The sequence below is a fragment of the Loxodonta africana genome, chromosome 21 (genome assembly GCF_030014295.1).
Source record: "Loxodonta africana isolate mLoxAfr1 chromosome 21, mLoxAfr1.hap2, whole genome shotgun sequence".
NCBI lineage: Eukaryota > Metazoa > Chordata > Mammalia > Proboscidea > Elephantidae > Loxodonta > Loxodonta africana.
The window spans coordinates 59,274,624-59,293,873 of NC_087362.1; the positions used below are offsets into that span (position 1 = coordinate 59,274,624).

A 19,250-nucleotide genomic window follows, 5' to 3' on the forward strand; every position below is an offset into this window, starting at 1 on the left:
TCTCAGCCTACTCTGTGACCACCTCCAGAGGGAGCCAGACTGGGCAGGTATTCCTGAGCCCACCCAGGGTCGCTGCTCCCAGGGCCCTGCCTGGTGGGCTGTGGGTGTAAGTCTCACGTTGGAAGAGGCAACCACACCCAAGCAGACCTTGGGAAGTGGTGATGAACACAGAATTCAGAGCTGGGCACACCTAGCTCAGACCCTCCCCTCCCAGCTGGGGCCTCAGTTGGAGGATGGGTCTTTCTGAGCCTCAGTTTCCCTCTCTGTGAAGCAGACACAGTGATGGTGCTGCCTCGAGGGGAGGAGGTGCCTGTCGGGCAGAGGGCCTGGCAGCAGGATGAGGATGGAGAGGCAGATGGTGCTCAAGCTCCTTCCTATGGTTTGAACAAGGCCAGGGCCTGGTGGCACAAAAGTTGAAGAGCTTAACTACTAACTAAAAGGTTAGGGCTTCGAACCCACCAGCGGGTCCAAGGGAGAAAGACCTGACAACCTGATCCCATAAAGATTAACCAAACCTGTTGCAGGCAAGTCAATTCCTACTTATAATAACCACACATGACACAGTAAAACTGCCCCATACAGTTTCTAAGGCTGTGTAATCTTTATGGAATCAGGCTGCCACATCTTTTTCCCTTGGAATGACTGGTGGGTTCAAGAGCTTAACCACAGTACCACCAGAGCTTCTTCCCATAAAGAGCACAGCCATGAAAACCCTATGGGGCAGTTCTATTGTCACGTGCAGTCACTATGAGTTGAAATCAACTAGATGGCACACAGCAACACAACAGGCTCAGGCCCACACCTGCAGGAGCCTGGAAGGAGAGGAGATGGCCCCACACCCGGGTCTCCCCCACCACGCTGGATAGCACAAGGCACAGAGCGGCAGCAAGGCGGTGACCGTCCTGGCCACTTCCTGGCCGGTGACCTTGCGTGTGCTATCGTCTGCCTCTGGCCCGCTCTTGAGGGATGTGGTGGCCTCATGAGGGGATGTATGTGGATTGCTCAGTCAGTGGGCAAGGCCACTGTTATCATTCTTGTTTTATGATGATCATTGCTGTGAAATTATTGTCGTCATCTCCCAGCTGGTCACAAGGGGCCCAAGCGGGAAATGGGGGTTGCAAACACACACCAGGTGTGGCATGGGAGAGGGGGCAGGGAGAAAGCTGACCACTCAGGCTCCAACTCTTATGGCTCCAAGGAGTCATGTGGGTGAGGCAGGGCCCCTCCGAGAACAGGAGGCAAAGGGCACCTTCATGAAGGGGTGTCTTCACCAGCACCCTCCCCAGGCCGTGGGCCAGAGATGGCCTTGCTCACACTGGAGTCTCACTAGGGCCCGTCCAGCCCCAGCTGGCCTCTTCCTCCCACATGGTATCCAGACGGGACTCAGTCCTCTGATGGGGTGGGGAGGGAGTGTTGGGCTACTCACAGGGTGTGGGAGGCAGATGCAAATCTCTCATGGAGCACAGGTCAGAATCCAGGGTTCCTGAGCCCCAGGCACTTCCTCTTCAGGAAGGCTTGAAGCACAGATAGGAACCACTGGGCCTGCCCCTCCCACCGCACCACAGCCAGCCTTCCTCTGACCTGCCTGCCTGCCTGCTGCCCTCCTGGCCATGGATGAGGGGAGATGGACGTGATGGATAAGGGCTTTGTGAACTGTGACGTGCTGGGTCCACCTCAGAGACCCATCCTGAAGCCTGACCTACTTTTATAGAGTGAATTTTGTCCCCCCAAAATATGTGTTGTAAACCCAAATCTCCATGCCTGTGGTTATAATCTTATTTGGGAATGGGTTGTCTTTGTTATGTTAATGGACAAGATTAGTGTAGGGTGTCTTAAATCAATCTCTTGTGAGATATAAAAGAGATCAAATAAGCAAATGAAAGAAACAGATATGGAGGAAGAGAGATGCCAAGACACGTGAAGACCACCCAGGAGCAGAAGCTCATAAGAGACCAGGACCTTCCTCCAGAGCCTGCAGAGAAAGAAAGCCTTGACCCTCAGAGGGCCTCAGGGGTACCTGTCTGTGAAGCACCTGGAGTCTGCAGACCAAGACATAGTGCCAAGCACATCCAGAAGGCAGGGCCAGGGGGCTGGGAAAGGGGCTGGGGAGACTCAGGCCGGGCCAGGAGGAGGGTTACCTCTCCCGACAGTCTGTTCTCTAAAAGAACTCCTTCTAGGTCTCCAAGGGGTAGGGACTGGTGTGAAGCCCCCTTCCTGGGGTAAACAGAACTGTGACTTCCACTTCTCTGTGCTGTAGCCCCCACGGTTGTCCCAGCAGCTCCAAGTAGACACTGACTTCAGGGGCAAGGCCTCAAGTCATCTGGCCAGACTGGGCCAGCTGACTCACCTCTGGCTGCACCAATCCTTTTTCCACACCAGAGAGATGTTTCCAGATGCCAACCTGTCACGGCCTGGTGGGAACAGTGGTCCTGTGGTCTTGAGCCCCACAGCCCATAACCACAAAGCTGCCAGGTGCCCCCACCAGGGCATGCCACAAGAAGACGGGACCAGACCTAACACCCTCTCCCCACTACACAAGCCAGCCTCGAAAACAGAAACGAGACGTTCTAGAGAGTTCTTTGAAGAGAGAGAATTTGTTTGAGGGGAGTCCTGTCTGCCTGTGAGAGGAGACCTGGTTGTTTCCCCTCCCACTGAAGATCAGAGAGGTAGGGAGTGCCCCCTCCCCAGCCAGCTGGCCCTAGCCAAGTGATGGGGCTCAGAGAGACCCTCTCACAGAGACTGAAAGCCTGTAAGGAGGGGAGCCATGCTGACCCCACTGAGCTGCCAAATGGGGGTACTTGTGAAGGTTTGGCTTCAAATATCAGGAGCTGAGGGGCAGAAGAGAACCCTCCTCCACCCCTTGTCTGGAGAAAGAGGCAGGGAGGCCAATGGAAGAGGCAGGAGCAAAGAGGAAGGGTTGAGGTGGGCACAGGGGGTGCCCATATGTCACATTCCCTGCAGGCGCCCAAAGATCCCACACCCATGTTCCTTCCACACCTCCCAAAAAAGAGCCAACATGTAAATGCTCCGCAGCCTGGGGACATGGCCAGTCCACCTCTGGCCACAAGGTGGCATCACACTGATCCTATGCTCCTTTGCCCTACCTGTGCCCACCTGAGCAGCCAGGGGATAGGGGAGGAGGCTGCAGAGGGGAGAAAGCTCTCATGCCAGCCTGCTTTGGGCTTTGGTTTAGACTAGACTGGACTTTCCTCCCTGAACAGGAATAGTAATTATCAAGCATGACCGTTCTCATAACTGAACAGGGCTGGAAACCTAAAAGATCCACCTCACCTATTGTCACAGGGCGGGGAGGGGAGATTTGATGGGACAAGGCTGACACAGTGCTTCAGCCTGGTTCATCCCAGTTCGAACCGCTGCTGAGAATTTGCATTTCCACCCCCAGATATACTGAATCAGAATCTATATTTTAACAAGATCCCCAGGTGATTTTTATGTATAATAAATTTTAGGAATCACTACTGTGCTAGTGGCTCTCAGAACTGGTCCCTAACCAGCAGCATTAGCATCGCCTGGGAACTTGTTAGAAAAGCAGAGCCTCGGCAGGAGTCTGAATCTGAATGAACATGGTTGGAAGCCCTGGGTTGACAGCAGTAATGGGAGAAAAGTCCACTCATTCTGTTCTTGGCAGCCCTCCTACTTCAGAATGGTCTTTATGCTGGTTATGTGCATCCTGATACTGGCCAAGGAATGAATCCAGCCCTCAAATGTGATTTCTTTGGCCAGTGAAAAAAAATTTTTTTTTTTAAATCAAGGGATTTCACACCACCATCTGGAGTTTCTGGGATTTCTTATCCCTACAGAGTAGTGACTGGCTGGAGGTAAGCGGCAGCGGCTCCTTGGCGTGGGGTTGCCACCTCCAGTTCTCCAGACCCCACTACTCCCTGCTGCCTCCCCAGCACATGCCCTCTTTGATGAGATTTCCAGCAGTTTATTTTTTTTCCCACATGGCCCTCTTCTCTCCTTCTTGTCACCTGTCTGGCCTCAAAGCACTTGAACGAGTGAATCTTACCAAAAAAATAAAATAAAATAGAAAAAGGTTCAGAAGGAAATGCTCCAAAATGTTTATGCTGGTTTGCTAGGTGACAATGACAGCTGATTTTTATTTTCTTCTTTATACTCTTCTACAGTTTCCAAATATTCTACAACGAACAGGGTTTTTTTGTTTGTTTTTGTTTTTATCTTAAATAATCAAAGACAAATGAACTGGTACTTAAAAAGAAAACCTTCCCCATCTTAAAGACTGAGCTCATACGTGACCTCCTACAGGAAGTCTTCCTGGATTCCCAGCCAAGGATGATGGTTCCCCGACCCTGTGCCTGTAGCTCCAGGAGCTCTTGTCTAGTGCATGCCTCCTGCACTCCACTGAGAACTCACGGAGGGGAGAGGCTGGGTCTGTGTCCCCACCACCTAGCACAGGGCTGGACACAGCCAGGGACTGATCGGTGTGTGCTTATTGCACGGAATCAACTGTGCTGGGCAGCCAAGTGTGCACAAGGTTGTTTGCAGGTATTCGGAGGTGACCCCTTGAGAGAGCATTAGGCTCTAGGCCAGTGTCACCAGGGGAGGTATGTCTCAGTCCTCAGAGTGCTGGAGTAGAAGAAGTTTGGACTGTTACCCTCCACAGTTCTTGCCCCAAAAGGGTTTCAGGAGCTGCCAAGACCCTCCTGAGGTATAGGGTTGGCAGGTGTGAGCAAGGGTGATGCAGCTTGTAGAGAGACCCAGAAGGAGAGATGGAACAGCCCAGCGTAGAACATCTATACTAAGTCTGAGTCAGGGACAGGCAGAGGTCTGTGCAGTACATAAAGGTTTACAGCAGGCACCAGGCGGCTCTTGGAAACCACCACCCAAAATACAGCATTGGAATTAGAGACCCTAGGCTGTGAGTTGGCCATGGGGGAGGGCCTGGGGAGGCCTGAGGGGAGGATGTGGGCTGGGGATGCTCTTAGGATAGGAGGGAGATTAGAGGGACCTCTGGGAGGGAGGAGGGAAGGCTGGGATGCTGAGGGAGGGAGGGGGCCCTAGGCTTGAAGGTAGGGGAGCTGCCACTATGCCCAAGGGAGGGGCCACTCTTCCTCCAGGGTCTGGCTCCAAAGCTCTGCCTCCCCTCAGGTTAAAATGATAGGGGCTGCAGGAGCGCTGGTTGAGTGCTACATCGTGGTCACCGGAGACTGAGCTGCCACGGCCACATTCTGCCCTGAAACAGTGGCACAGGGATGAGAATATACTCCACAGAGTGAAACCTGATCTTGGGTCCTGCAGGTCCCAAGCCCAGCAGCGAGGCCGGGCTTGAGAGAGGTGATGAACAGCTTGGCCTCAGCCTCAGTTAGGATGGCTGGGGGTGATCCCACTGCCAGTGCAGCCGTGCACTCCTGAGCCCACTGGGAGCTGGACCCAGAAAGCCCAGCCTGGGAATCTGGTCCCCATGGCAACAGCCCCGTCCCTCTGAGGACTTTGGGCCTTCTCAATTTCCAAGGTTGGCCAGCCAAGGGCTGGGCCCGGCTGTGGGGGCCAAAGGCTGTGGTGAGGAGCAGCCGAGTCTCTGCTTCCTCATGCTGGCAGATGGGCTGGTGGCCTAGATGCGGCCAGATGAGGTGCTGCCCGAGTTGATGGGGATCCTGGCGCTGTCTGAGCTGCTCTTGAGGGAAGAGGAGCCGCCGCCCCGGGCCTGCAGCCGCATGGACCAGTACCAGAGGAAGATGAGGAGGCCTGGAGGCAGTAGAGGGGGTACAGGCTCAGAGTCGGGAGCAGCCCATTCCACTCTACCTCCTCCCCACCCAGAGCCACCTTGACTCAGCTCTGCCCCCCCTCCCTATCCCACCCTTCTCCCCACACATGCTGTCGGGCACCCACATGACATGTAATACCACTCAGGAGCACCCACTATGCACCAGGCACTGGACTAAGTCCTTGGCACACATCTTTTCACTTTATTCTTTTAAGGGTCCTATGAGGTCCTGTTCATGATTATTTCCATCTTACAAATGAAGAGACTGAGGCCCAGGGAGGTAAGGGGGCTTGGCTGAGCAGGAAATGGCAGAGCCAGGAGTCCAACAGTGGTGGCCATGTTCCGGAGCCCACCCACTTAAGCACCACCTTGTATTGCTTCTCCCCCAAATAATAATACCCAGTAAACCCAGTGCCGTCGATTCAATTCCGACTCATAGCGACCCTGTAGGACAGAGTAGAACTGCCCATAGAGTTTCCAAGGAGCGCCTGGCAGATTTGAACTGCCAACACTTCAAATAATAATACATGATTTATTTATGGCTCAATAAATGTTGGCTGGGTGAATTATAATCTTCAAAGTCCCTTTCATATCATGGATTAGAAAACAAAGACTCAAAGGTAAAGTCAGCTGCCTCACGGCACACATGAGAGCCTGGGGAGGGCCTTCAAATGGCTCTCGTACAGAGAAGGCTCCCTGGTCTCTCTGGCCTCCGGCACTGGCATTGTTCCTCACGTTGTCTGCTATTATTCTCCTATTCTCTGATGTCACCTCTGGTGGCTGGTAGCTTGCTCGTCCATTGTCCTCCCCACTAGAATGTGAGCTCCATGGGAACAGAGTCCTCACTTGGCCAACCTGATGAATGTAACCCCAGAGCTTAGCATAGTGCTTGTACATAGTAGGTGTTCCATAAACACTTGTTGATGTGGCCTGGATGCCCCCATTTTATGGATGGGAAGACTGAGAAGGGAAGCCTTCAAGTCCCCTAAGTCCTCTCTTCTCTGCCCTGTGCTCTGCACATGGGCACCCTGCCTGGGCTGAGGGGAAGAGTCTTGTCAATGCCTACCTTGGAAGGAGGTGATGATACTGAAGAGGTAGAGGACGACAAGCTGGAAGGTACCAGAGGCAAAGGAGAAGAAGACCAGGGCCCAAGGCAGGCCGAGGACCAGACTAAGGCCCAGGAGTGTCAGCACGTGGGGCCACTTCTGGGCGTGAGGTTGCAGCCGCAGGATCTGCACCACCATGGTGCCCAGCATGGCCATGTTGAACAGAAACACCAGGCCGAAGAGGCCCAGATTGGTGATGTGGCTGACCAGGGAGTCCCGGATCCAGCACCTGTAGGCAAGATGTGAGGGCTCAGCTCATGGCCTGGCTGGCACAGCTTCCTGGACCAGGGCTGTGCCCTGTAGTGAACCTGAGCTACAAATGAGAGAATCACTCCCATTTCAGTTCTCTTATATTCCTCTCCTTTAGTCAAGGAAAAGACTCAGTTTGGTACTAACGTGTCTTTAATGTCTTTAACACTTGCTAGTCTTCCTTTTCAACAAACAGCAGGCCTCAGGCTCAGCCTTCGCCTGCAATATGATCAAGCTGTAATTTAATAACAAGGTTTTGTTGTCACTGTGTCTGTTTTCATGACTTCTTGCTGTTTATGACATGCGGTGTTTGTTTTCTATTTATAGTGTTGATAAATATTTCAAAGTACATTTAAGCTAAAGAGTCAGATGATTTAAAGAAAAATATTAAGTAAATAATAATACAGACGGTACAAGGATAGGGAAAAAAACATGGGGTCAGGATGTGAAGGGCTGAAATTTTCAAAATGCTGAGCCAGTAAAAAAGACTCCTTCCCAGCCTGGGTCTCAGGAGCCCCCCAGCTTCTAGTCCTGCTTCTACTACTGCCCCTCAGTGTGGCAGGGGATCTCTGGCCTTTCTAGGCCTAAGTCTTTCCATCTGCATGAAGAGACAGAAGAGCAACAAAGGAACATAGTGGGGGTTCATCTGCTTCAACTCTCCCCCATTCATAGATGGGAAAACTAAGGCCCAGGGAGGTGCCAGGACCTGCCCAAGGTTACCCAGCGAGTGAATGGCAGAGTCAGGCCTGCTCTCACCCTCCTGGTCCTCAGCCTAGTGCTCCAGCCACTCCCAGGCCAATAGCTCCAGCAGTCTGGAACCCAGGAGTGTCCTAGACAGCATGGCCTGGGCCCAGGTCTGCTCTCCAGCCTTTGTACCCTGAGGCCCACATTCCTGCCCCCACCTCACACGGCCACTCACATGGAAGGGTAGATTACTCTCTCTGGAGTCCTGTGCACAGCCAGGATGATAGGACCATAATTGTTCACATCCACCAGTGCCACCAGTGTCACCAGGAAGATGGGGAACCCTGTGGATGACAAACTCTGGAGCTCCATTTCCCACTTCCCAAGGCCCACTCTTTTCTTGGCCATCATGGGGGCCTTAAGGGTGAGACTTCCTCTAGAGCCTGTGCTCCCAGAGCCTGCCCAGTCCCCCGACATTCAGAGAAAGTGGCCCCTGAGTTTGGCTCCTCTCCTTCCCCATTCTAGTTTGGGTTTCCCATAGGGGGCCCATCTCCCCTGACCCTACCCTATCCCCTCACCACCTGGGGGCCCTGGGAGAAAGGGCTTGGAGTTCCCATCTAAGGGGCTGGAGTTATGAGAGATGAAAGGAAACGACGGGGCACTAGTGGGTGGGAGTGAGTAGAAGGGGAACATCCAGAGTTCTGCCCCCAGGGGATGTCTGGGCTGGGCCTAGATCTCTTTCATGAGGTACAGAGGGAGAGCTCCCTGGAGGGGTCGCCCACAGCCAACACCCAGGTCTGACACAGAAGTGTGTCATGTGAGTGGATGGAGTCAACAAAGAGAACAAGTGAGAAACACAGGAGGAGGAGCTGGGGTCGGGCACATGGAGGTTGAGGGGCCTGTGAAATGTCCAAAAGGACTTGTGATGTGAGCTCCTGGGCCCGGACACAAGAGAGGCCTGGGCCATAGGTGAATTGGGATGTTGTTGGCCAAGAACATGGCCAAAGCCACGGGGAATCTGTTACCTGAGGGATACCGCCAGCCTGGAGGTGGAGGAGACTGGATTTCAGCCCCATTCATCCAAAGCTGGGTGCTTTTTGATGGGTACAGCTGCACATCCATACATGGCAGCCCTGCCTGAAAACCCCCTTTGAATGCAATGAGCGATGTGGGGAATTTGTGTTTCTTGGGGAGAGGACCCACTGCCTCGCCTTCCTAAAAGGGACCTTGACCCAACCAAGGTGAAGGACCCCTGAGGATGAGTGGGTGAAGGAAACAGAGACGGACCAGTCAGAGAGGTAGGTGAAGAAATGGAAACAGGTACCTGAGTTTTGCCAAAAGTCAAGTGGGAAAGGCAGGTCTGGGAGGCCCACCAACAGCCCTCCTGAGCCAGGGAGATACTCCTACCCCCACCCACTTACCCCAGCCCATGAGGCTCAGCTTGAGCATGTAGCCAGGGACATAGGTGCCAAAGACCTCAACCACAAGTCGGTAGAGGTTGTAGCCTTCGAGGCCCATCCAGGTGAGGCAGGCAAGTAGGGAGAAGTGCAAGAGCATGGCACTGGCATGGCAACCAGCCTCAGAGCCCGTCAGGGCCACCGGCTCGCTGAGGAGGAAGCTCACGTCCAGCAGGAAGATGGCCAACAGCAAGTTCATGTGCACCTTGATGGTGTAATCCCGAGGCTTCCTCCTGTGCGGGGGGAGGGACAGGGTCACTCTGGCTGGCGAGTGTGGGAAGGGGATGGCAGGGGTATGCCCACTTGTCTTCCTCCTCCAGGAAGCCTTCCCAGGCTTCACACACACACACACACACACACACACACACATGCACGCACCCTATCTTACTCTCTTGGATATAGCCAGTCTGCTTCCTACTTGTCCGTGTGCACATGCGACCAGTACCCACAGGCAAGGCACCAAGTGAGCATTTAATATAAGACTTAGTCAGGCCAAGTGAGGAAGCCAAATCAGCTACTACAATAAACCAGATACTCCCACGGTTGGAGGGGAAAGATTTGGGGTTTTTTGCTGTTTTGGAGAATCGATGCCATGTTTTGCATCTGCCTGCCTGTCTGCAGGGCTGTGCTTCCACAGCTGTGAACCTGGGTATGAGCATCTGTCTGTCTGCAGGTTAGCAAGTCTGGGCCTGCACAACTCCCATGGGATTCTAAGTGGTCCACGGCACTGCCAGCTTTCCTCCATGGCTTCCCACTCCTCATCCCCCCACAGTGCTCTGCCTGCAGACAGCTGGCTCCCAGAGGTGCTACAGAGCACACAGACCCCAGCACCCTAGGCTCCCACCCCACCCTGTTCCTAGCACAATACTCCACCTTGGTCTGCCCTTTTCCCCTCAGACCCTCGGTTTCCTCATCTGTGAAGTGGCAGCACAACACCTCCCTCCCAGAGTCAGGGTGAGGGTTACCCAGAAGTAAAACGTCTGGCACAGATAACACGCTCAGTTCCTAAGGGTTCCTGTCCCATGTTCTCCGGCATGTTTGTGATCAACTAGTAGTGATGGGGGACTTCCATCCTTGCCCCAGGCTTCCCCTGAGCCCGTCAAACATCCCTCCACATCATCTGCTCCAGCCCCACTGCGTGTACAGCTATGGACACACATGACACAGGCACACATACATGTATGTACACGCACACAGCTCTTCCTCCCCTTCCCCAGTGTGAAAGACAGGGAGGATACCCCGGTGTCCACAGAACTAAGGATGTCTCCCTTCCACCCAAACAGGCCCAGAACCTGACTGCAGGTAGACCCCACTTTAGGCCAAGCCAAGCACTGACAATGCAGACAACACGCCCCATCACCACAATCACCATAGCCAGCCAGTCTGAGGGTGAATGAAGAAGGCACTCTTCATTCAGGCAAAAGCTTGCCACAGAAAAGAGAGAGTGGAGGGAGAGAGCAGGCTGTCTCATTAGGGGAAGAGTGTAGCAAGGTGTATATGGGTTTTTGTGTGAGAGACTGACTTGATTTGTAAACTTTCACTTAAAACACAATAAAAATTATTAAAAAAAAAAAAAAAAAGCTTGGCACAGGGCTCCTTCTTCCCCAGCTAACTCAGCTGGGACTGGGATGACAAAAGCCCCATGAGGGTCAAACTCAAATATCTGCAGGAGACAGGCCTTAAAACTCTCAAACGAGGGAATGGGGGCTAGAAAGAGCTGGCAAGACTATGCCTGTCCACAGTGGCAGCTCGGCTCTGGCAACTGTGGCCATGTGGGCCTGGAGCTAGCCTGCCAGGGTTGTAGGCCTGCTTTTGCCACTTCCTCTCTGTACAACCTTAGACAAGTCACTTGCCTTCTCTGAGCCTCCCTCATAGTGTTGCTGTGAGGATGAACTGAGTTACTAAGGTAAACCACTCAGGACAGTGGGTGGCACAGGGGAAGCACAATATAAGTGTTAACTGTTATCATTATCATCACCATTATATTATTACTTGGACCCAGAGGTATCACATCTGATTATTCAAAGGCAGAAATCTAGGTTTTTATGTGAACTCTCCCAATATTTAAATTTTGGCAGTTGATTAAAATTTTAAATGCTGTGCTGTTCAAACACCAGACATCTGAGGAGACGGTGTGCCCTGCTCCCCCCACCCTGCCATCTCACTCCCCACCCCCAAGCTTAGCAGACAGCACCCCCACGGCTTCTCCACCCCCGCACACATTTCAGGGGGTGGGGTGGGGGTGCGGTGGCAATCTCTGAGGCCAGTATCCATGGCTATGGGGTCCCGGACTAGGGCCCTGGAATGGAGCATCTCGCTCCCCTTTTCCTGCCCCTCCCAGGCCCTACCTGGAGCAGAGGTAGGCAGCAATGGTGCAGACGCAGGCCAGGGCAGAGATGACACAGCCCACATAGGACAGGAAGGTCAGGTAATGCTTGTGCACAGCGTCCACCTCAACAGAGGAGACCTGGGCCGGGAGACAAGTCAGGGCTGGCCTCAGTGTCCCAGTCAACACTGAGGATTTGCCCTGGATGGGGACTAACCCATGGGTCCCAAATGGGAGCCTATGAATCATCACCCTGAACCCGAGCAGAATATGGTCCTCATAAGTGTATTCTTTTGGAGGGGGTTTAGTAGCTCTTACCACATTCTCAAATGGGTTCCTCACCCACAAAGGTCAAGAACTCTTTTTTGTTCTATTTGTCTTTTCTCTCCTGCCACTTACTTTTTCTACAATATTCAACATGGGAATAGATTTCCTGTGAGGGAGTGAGCTGCCCACCACCAGGGACACTCAACTGGACAACCACAGGAAGAGCTGGTGGCCTCTAGAGTCCCTCAGATGCTAGAATCCTAGGATTCTGGGAGTATGAACCTAGGATACAAAGCTTCTATGATCCTGGGGGCACTGGAGCCCACTTCAGGCAGGGGCCTCCATTCAGGGTCTCAGTATCCCCTCAGGAGCTCATTAGAAATACACTTCCAGCCCCACCCCAACCCTGTGGAATCAGAATCCCAGGCTGGGTCCATAATCTGTTTTTTAATCATGCTCCCAAGGTGATACCAACGCACATCAAAATTTGGGAATAAAGAGCAAGGGCTGCACAGACCAGATCTTGGACTTTCCAGCTGTGTGAACCTGGGTAAGCTGCTTACCATCTCTGAGCCTCAATTTGTTATCTATAAAATGGGACAACAACAGGAGCTACTTGGGGGGTTGTTATAAGGAATAAATAACATAATGTGTGAAACGTGCCTGGCACAGAACAAGGACTCAGCTATGGTGCCTGGGGGTAGGCGGAGGACCACTCACCATCAGCACTGCAAAGTAGGTCAGGTGGTTGCAGAGGCAAGACGTCTGGGTCTCTCTCCTGAGGGTCTCACACCCAGCGTCACTCCAGCTCCCTGGGCTGTTCACTGAGGGGACAGTATGCTGCTCTGATCAAGCCCAGTCCCCAAGGACCCCACTCTAACCCCCTAAATGCAGGTCCCTAGCTGGCCATCACTCTCTCTTCAAAGCTTACCTTCTTCCAGGAAGTCTTCCCTGATTAACTCCCCATCCCCACACTCCAGGACCCTCTTTTTCCTCCAGATATTTGCCCAGCCTAGACCTCCCCTCTGTACTCACATGTCGGGTCTTCAACCCAGAATACACACTGTAGAGTCACATTCTTCTATAGGAAAAGGAAAGGAGAGTGGATCCCATTACATTCCATCCCTTTGTAAAGGCCCAGGCAGAGGAAGTCTACCCTCAGCCAGGCAGTCTTTTTGTTAAGGATAAGTGAGATAGGAGGGAGGGGTCAAAAGGAGGATACGGCCAAGCCAGGGATGCTTGCCCCCTCTGATTGGTTTTCTCATGCTCACCGGCTGTGGCTGGTGCTGGAAGGTGAGAACCACAGGCTCCGAGAGGTTTACTACTTTGGTGTTCTGCACAATGATACCCAAGACTTTCTCACCCAAGACTTGGCTGGAATTCTTGTCCTAGATATATGGGATTGGGGGAAGAGTATAGAGAGGGGCTCAAGGCTGAGGAAGAAAGGCCAAGGAGTCCCCAAGGCTTTCTTGATTCCTCTCTCCCCCCAGCACATTTCTCTGAGATGCAATTTCTCTCTGGAAACGATTCTTGCCCATGTAATCATTTACACTGTAGTGAGAACTACATGACTTGGACTTCTCCTGGGGAGATTTTCACCTTGCAGCTCAATTTCTGACTGCACAAGGAAAGGCTTTGACCCCTGGAGGCTGAGACTTGGCTGCATGCCTTCCTTCCATCTCTCCATCAGAAACTGGTTTCTCCAGGGGAGGGCATGAGCATGAGGGCCCCATACCTGGAACAGGGCTTGGCTGCTGAAGTCCACTAGTAGGAGTCTCTTCTCGGCCTCCCCCCTCCTGCCTTTGGCCCTCTGGAACAGCACGCGGGGCAGCAGCACCGAGTACTCCAGGACCTCACTCTGCTCCTCCTGCAGAAACAGAGTCCCTTCAGGGCTCAGCCAGAGGTGCCCCCCAGCCCCCAGCACATCCCTTCCTGGGTGCTGCCATCTCTAACCCACCTCCTCCAGGAAGCCATGCTGACTTACCACAGCCCTTCTCACTCCTCCCTCCTGGGCACCAGCTCTGGCTAGGGGGCCCTGTGGTTAGAGCCCAGAGGCCCAGGGGCAAACAGGCTGGGAGAATCACATGCCTGTTCTCTTGTCCAGGGCTTCAGACCCCAGCCCTGCCTATTAGCACCTGGAGTGGTGGGCCACATGGGTAGCCAAAGGGACCCACTGAAGGGTGCATGGATAGGCATTTTGGGGTTGGTCTTGCATTCATAGAGGTGTGTCCCAGGAGCCCCTGGGGCTGAGAACAGTTCCCCCTCCTGCTTGTCTCCACCACTGGGTCGTCAGTACCATGGGGTAGACACTGACTGAGGAGGGTTATCCTTGAGCCTGAGGGCCTCCCTGTCAGCCCGCCTCTGCCCCACAGAGAGCCCGGGGAAAGGCTGAGGAGGGGGCTGCTTGGCAGGCACACCCCCGGCTCCACTTCTGTGGGCCCCAGGTCTGTTTCCCACTCGGGCCTAGCCCTGGCTTGGCACTGACCTCCTGCCGGGAGTGGAGGTGCAGGTCCTGGAGGCCAGCCGTGGGCTGGAGCTTCCACACTGTGGCATTGATCCGGTCTTCCTCAAAGGACACTGTGTCCCCTGCGAATCTCATGGAGGTCAGCTTTGACTCGAGGCTCTGCAGATGCCTGGTGGGGAGGAAAGAGGGGTGTGTGACTGTGGGCGAGGGGACCAGGTGGGCAGGGAAGGCGGGCAGAGAGAGAGAGAACAAAGAGACTCAGGCAGATACATAAGGAAGAGGCAGGGGCAGAGAGAGGGGAAGAGGGGTTTCATGGATTGAATCATTCCCCCCCCCCCCCCGCAAAATGTATGTATCAACTTGGTTAGGCCATGATTTCAGGTACCGTGTGCTTGTCCTCCATTTTGTGATCATAATTTTATGTTAGAGAGGATTACGGTGGGATTGTACCATATCACATCCCTGATCCAAGTAAAGGGAGTTTCCGTGGTATGTGGCCTGTACCACCTTTTATCTTACAAGAGATAAAAGGAAAGGGAAGCAAGCAGAGAGTTGGGGACCTCATACCACCAGGAAAGCAGTGCTAGGAGCAGAGCGCATCCTTTGGACCTGAGGTTCCTGAGCTGAGATGCTCCCAGACCAAGGGAAGGCTGGTGGATCACAAGGACCTTCCTTCAGAGCCGACAGAAGGAGAAAGCCTTCCCTTGGAGCCAGTGCCCTGAATTCGGGCTTCTAGCCTACTGGACTGTAAGAGAATAAACTTCTCTTTGTTAAAGCCATCCAGTTGTGGTACTTCTGTTACAGCAGCACTAGATGACTGAGGAAGAGGGCAAGGGAAAGAAAAAGGGGGACAAGAGAGAAACAGGTGAGTGTGGGAGAGAGAGAATGGCCAGGTGAGGGGGGAGAGAGGAAGCTGGAGCAGCAGAGATGGATAGAACAGAAGAGAGACCGGGGGCAGCTCACCAACTATTCTAGAACTGCCAGTTCTGCCTGGGCTGACCCACTCTGGGTCATGGGGCAGCCCTGTCCACCTTGGGTTTCAGTCTGCTGAGCTCTAAACTGGGCCAACAGTCTCTCCTTTATTCAGGAAAGGGGGACCTGAGAACAGCCATTCCAGGAGGATGGCTGTGAATGGGTTGTTTTTACTGGTTCACATGGATGAGGGGCTCAGCCTGGTGAGGGGCCCAGCCTGGGTGGCTGTGTCTCAGCAACTCCAGGAGGAGAAGAAAAGACGAGCCAGAGAAGTTCAGAGAATGTTCCAGCCCCAGCAGAGGCCTCCAACGTGCCTCCCAGCCCCAGGTCCCCAGCCCATCCAGGACCAGGTCTGGCGGGTACCTCCCTCCACCCCCACCCCCTGAGCCAGCCACACTCACTGTCGGGCAGGGGTGGACGAGGGCCTTCTTGAACTCTTCCTGGGATGCTTCAGAAGCTTGCTGAGCAGCTCGAGGTCCCTCTTCAGCTCACATATGTCCACCGAAGCATTGTGGGAAGCCTTCTGGGGAGGCTCTGGGGGAGAGGAATGGACAGACCCGCTGGAAGGCTGTTGATTGAGGAGCTGGGCCACACCCATTATTCTCCCAGTTAAGCCTCACCAGGACTCTGAATGTTTTTACCCCCATTTTACAGAAGAGGAAACTGAGGCTCCAAGAGGTGGTACAGACTCGCCTAAAGTTACTGAGAGATGAGGCCAGCTAGAAGGGGCTCTGTCACATGCAGCCCTCCAGCACCTCCAACCCCAGCAGGTGGGGTGGGGCCTGGCCTGCCTAACAGCCTATCCAGGCACCCTCTATCTGCACACGGGGAAATGGAGGCCATCTCAGGGCCTGGCCTAGCCTGGCCTCCGTCAGGAGGAACATGGGCAGCTTGTACAGTAGTTCAGGGACTCCACACCCGCTGGCCTCCCTGTCCCCAGCCTCCGGCCCCCTCCCCAGGGCTGCAGACCAGGTGTCTCCAGGAGCCAGACAGGGGACACAATGAGGTAGGCAGACTGGGAGGGGGGTGTGGGGCATGTGAGGAGGGGACATGCCCCGTGCCATCAAGGCCCTGGGTAACCACATCTGAATTTACAAGCCAGAAAGTCTGATTTTTAGGGGATTTGAAAACCTTGGCTCAAATTTTAAAAAGCACTCCACAGGGCAAACCAGACCAGGTCAGATCCATTCTCAGAATGGCACTTTGTAACTTTGCCCCAAATCCTCCCAAGTGGAGGGTAGAATCCTAGCCTGGGGGTGGAGAGCCCGTCTGATTGCCTCTACCCCTGCCTGTTGCGCTGGACGGCACCTCGGCCAGGAGACGGACCTGCCCCTGCCACCCCAGGCTATTTCAGGAGCCTGGGCTGGCTAACATTTCCAAAGTGCCGTACCCTCCATCTCGGGTACAGCCCCACCCCAAACCAGAGGTGCCTAGAAAGAACCAGAATCAGGGAATTCTAGGCCCTTGTAAAGCCTCAACTCCCCTGGCCACCTTCTCCTCTCCCATCTCCACACCCCACCCCCATCAGTAGTTAACAGAGGCAGCAGCCGCTTCACCCCCATCACCCCCTCAGGCAGGACAGACACAAGTTCCACATCCCAGAGTCAGCCTGAAAGCTTTCCTGAACTTTGACCTCTCTTCCTGTACCCATTCTCCACCTCAATCCAATCAGCTGCCCGGTTCAAATCCTGACTCCCTCACTTAAGAGCTTTGTAGCTCTAGGTAGCCTCTCTGTGCCTCAGTTTTCTCCTCTGTGAAATGGGGATAAGTAATCTACAGTGATTCTTCACTCCTGCCCTGTTCCGATCTCAACCTCCTGCACCTTCCCTGAAGCCTTGGAATGGGATTTTGCCCCTCTCACCTCAGCCCTACCTTCCCACAAAGCTTTCAGAATCACACCTTGGATCAGGCGCCTCCCCTGCTCAGATGCCGTCAGTGGGTCCCTACTACCTGTACAAAGCCCAGGCTCCGTGACCTAACAGAGCCCAGGCAGCTTCCAAGCCTGCCCTCCCTGCTCCCGAACTTTGCCTCAGCTCTCCCTTCTGCCTGGGAGTCCTCTTACTGTGGAAGGAGAAGGTGAAGCTAGTGGCCCCGGGCAGGCTGGTGTTCTGGGGGCTCCACCAGGAGCTGACAGAGGTGGCAAGCAGTGGGGGGCCCTGGACCAAGCTCTCCTCCTGGTGCCGGAAGCACAGGAGGCCAGAGGCCTGGTCACTCAGCAAGAAGTCGTTCTTGCCATAGCGGAGGTGCAGTTTCCCAGTGTGGCGGCTCCAGTAGAGGCAGAAGTGGTAGAGGCCTCTGCGGTCAGGGAGGACTCGGGAAGCCCCAGGGGCTGCGGGGAAGGGGGCGTGCACTGTCAGAGCCCCCTCGGAGTTCTTGATGGAGATGTGCAGCACTGCTGTCTGCTCATATCGAAGGTTGCTCGTCTGCGTCTGGTTCCGCTGGCCGCAGAAGCGGAAGTCTTCCTGGAGGCCCCCACAGAGGGTACCTGGGGGAAGCCAAGGCCACAGGTGGGGCTCAGGGGTAGGACATGAGAAAGTAAAGGCCCTGGGCCCAGAACGCACGGCCCTGGGGTTTACACACATTCCAAGGACCTACACTTCAAAAAAGGTCTACAAAAATGTGAGTCTGTCTCCTCAAAAATCATTGGCTTTGGATGCTGGTGAGGAGGGAGCTTCTTGGATCAGGTGGACACTTAGACTATGTTGGCCTCTCCTCCCTGGAGGGGAGATGGGAGGGTAGAGGGGGTTAAAGCTGGCGAAATGGACAAGAAAAGAGGGAGTGGAGGGAGGGAGCGGGCTGTCTCATTAGGCGGAGAGCAATTGGGATTATGTAGCAACGTGCATATAAGTTTTTGTGTGAGAGACTGACTCGATTTGTAAACTTTCACTAAAAGCACACACAAAATTTTTTTTAATCACTGGCTTTAAAAAATAAAAAGAAAAGAGCAAAATCAAAATTAAGAATAATTTCAAAGGCAAAAAAGTATTTTAATAGCAATAAAGTATTTAATGAGGCGAAGTCTGCCATGGACAGTCATGTAGGCTGTGCACTGCACAAGGATGCTCTGGCTGCAGAGGCAAGTGGGACTGAAATCCAACCCATGTCTCCCAGCCCGAGCTGTGCACCCTGGTGTGGGGCTGCATCTCTCAGGAGAAGGGGAGCCTTCTTCTTTGCTAAAAGGCACCATCCACTTGCTAAATTGTGCCTGCAGGCTCATGCCTGCACAGAGGGCTTATCCTAGGTACTGGCAGCTGCCCTAGAAAGTCTTACCTTGGATAAGTAGGAGCACAACCAGTGGGAACAGTGCTGTCTGCAGCCCTTGGGCAGCCATCTTCCTTCCTAGAAGTCACACAGAGAAGTCACCGCCTGCAAGAGGCCAGGAGTGTTACCCAAGGGCCTGGACCGCAGGGTGGTTGGGCCAGTCCTGCAGAGGAGCAGCCCAGCGTGACGTGGATTTAGGAGGCAAGGCAAGGAGTTGAGTGTGGAACAGCCCGTGGACCTCCTCAGAGCTGCCAGAAGCTGAGCATCAAGAGGCAGCAGCTGTCCGGAACTCAGTGGAGCCCGAAGCCCAGCTCCACCTCTCACTTGCTGCAGGACCCTGTGTAAGTTGCCAAAAATGGAAATAATAATAGTGCCTCCCTCCCAGGCCCAGGAGTGACGTGACATCTTGTCTAGTGTCCGCAGTATCACCTAGAACCACCATAACCCTGCTCCCCACCAGATCTGGAGGAGATACAGAAGAAATGAGGTTCTCAGAGCTCTCCACCAGGAACCTCACCATCACCAACCCTGGGACCCAGCCCGAGGGACACCTCCTCCAGGAAGCCTTCCTCAATTCCCTCCAGAGTCAGTCCTGACCCTGACCCCCTTTGGTTCCCACCACTGACCAGAATCCCCTCTGTAATGCCTCCCTAGTCAGTGCAGGATCGTGTTGTTTCCTCCTCAGCCAGCCAGAGAACCCCTGATGCCTCTCCTTGCC

General features: G+C 54.0%; 1 protein-coding gene across 3 annotated transcripts in view; it reads right to left on the reverse strand.

The window, feature by feature from the left end:
- Positions 1-4,092: 4,092 nt before the first annotated feature.
- ADGRG1 (adhesion G protein-coupled receptor G1) overlaps positions 4,093-19,250 on the reverse strand; it is a 36,926-nt gene continuing 21,768 nt past the window's right edge. For 2 of the 3 annotated variants that reach the window (XM_010596058.3, XM_064273979.1), the window contains exons 2-14: positions 18,542-18,610; positions 17,334-17,756; positions 15,673-15,805; positions 14,321-14,468; positions 13,571-13,702; positions 13,107-13,223; positions 12,871-12,916; positions 12,556-12,659; positions 11,591-11,709; positions 9,207-9,475; positions 8,021-8,129; positions 6,813-7,081; positions 4,093-5,727 (exon numbers count right to left, since the gene is read on the reverse strand). In XM_010596058.3, the coding sequence (XP_010594360.1) occupies positions 5,594-5,727; positions 6,813-7,081; positions 8,021-8,129; positions 9,207-9,475; positions 11,591-11,709; positions 12,556-12,659; positions 12,871-12,916; positions 13,107-13,223; positions 13,571-13,702; positions 14,321-14,468; positions 15,673-15,805; positions 17,334-17,756; positions 18,542-18,602 (2,064 nt within the window). In that variant the 5' untranslated portion in view covers positions 18,603-18,610 and the 3' untranslated portion in view covers positions 4,093-5,593. Of the gene's footprint in view, positions 5,728-6,812; positions 7,082-8,020; positions 8,130-9,206; positions 9,476-11,590; positions 11,710-12,555; positions 12,660-12,870; positions 12,917-13,106; positions 13,224-13,570; positions 13,703-14,320; positions 14,469-15,672; positions 15,806-17,333; positions 17,757-18,541; positions 18,638-19,250 lie in introns of all 3 variants that reach the window. The other variant, XM_010596059.3, reaches the window with a different exon arrangement.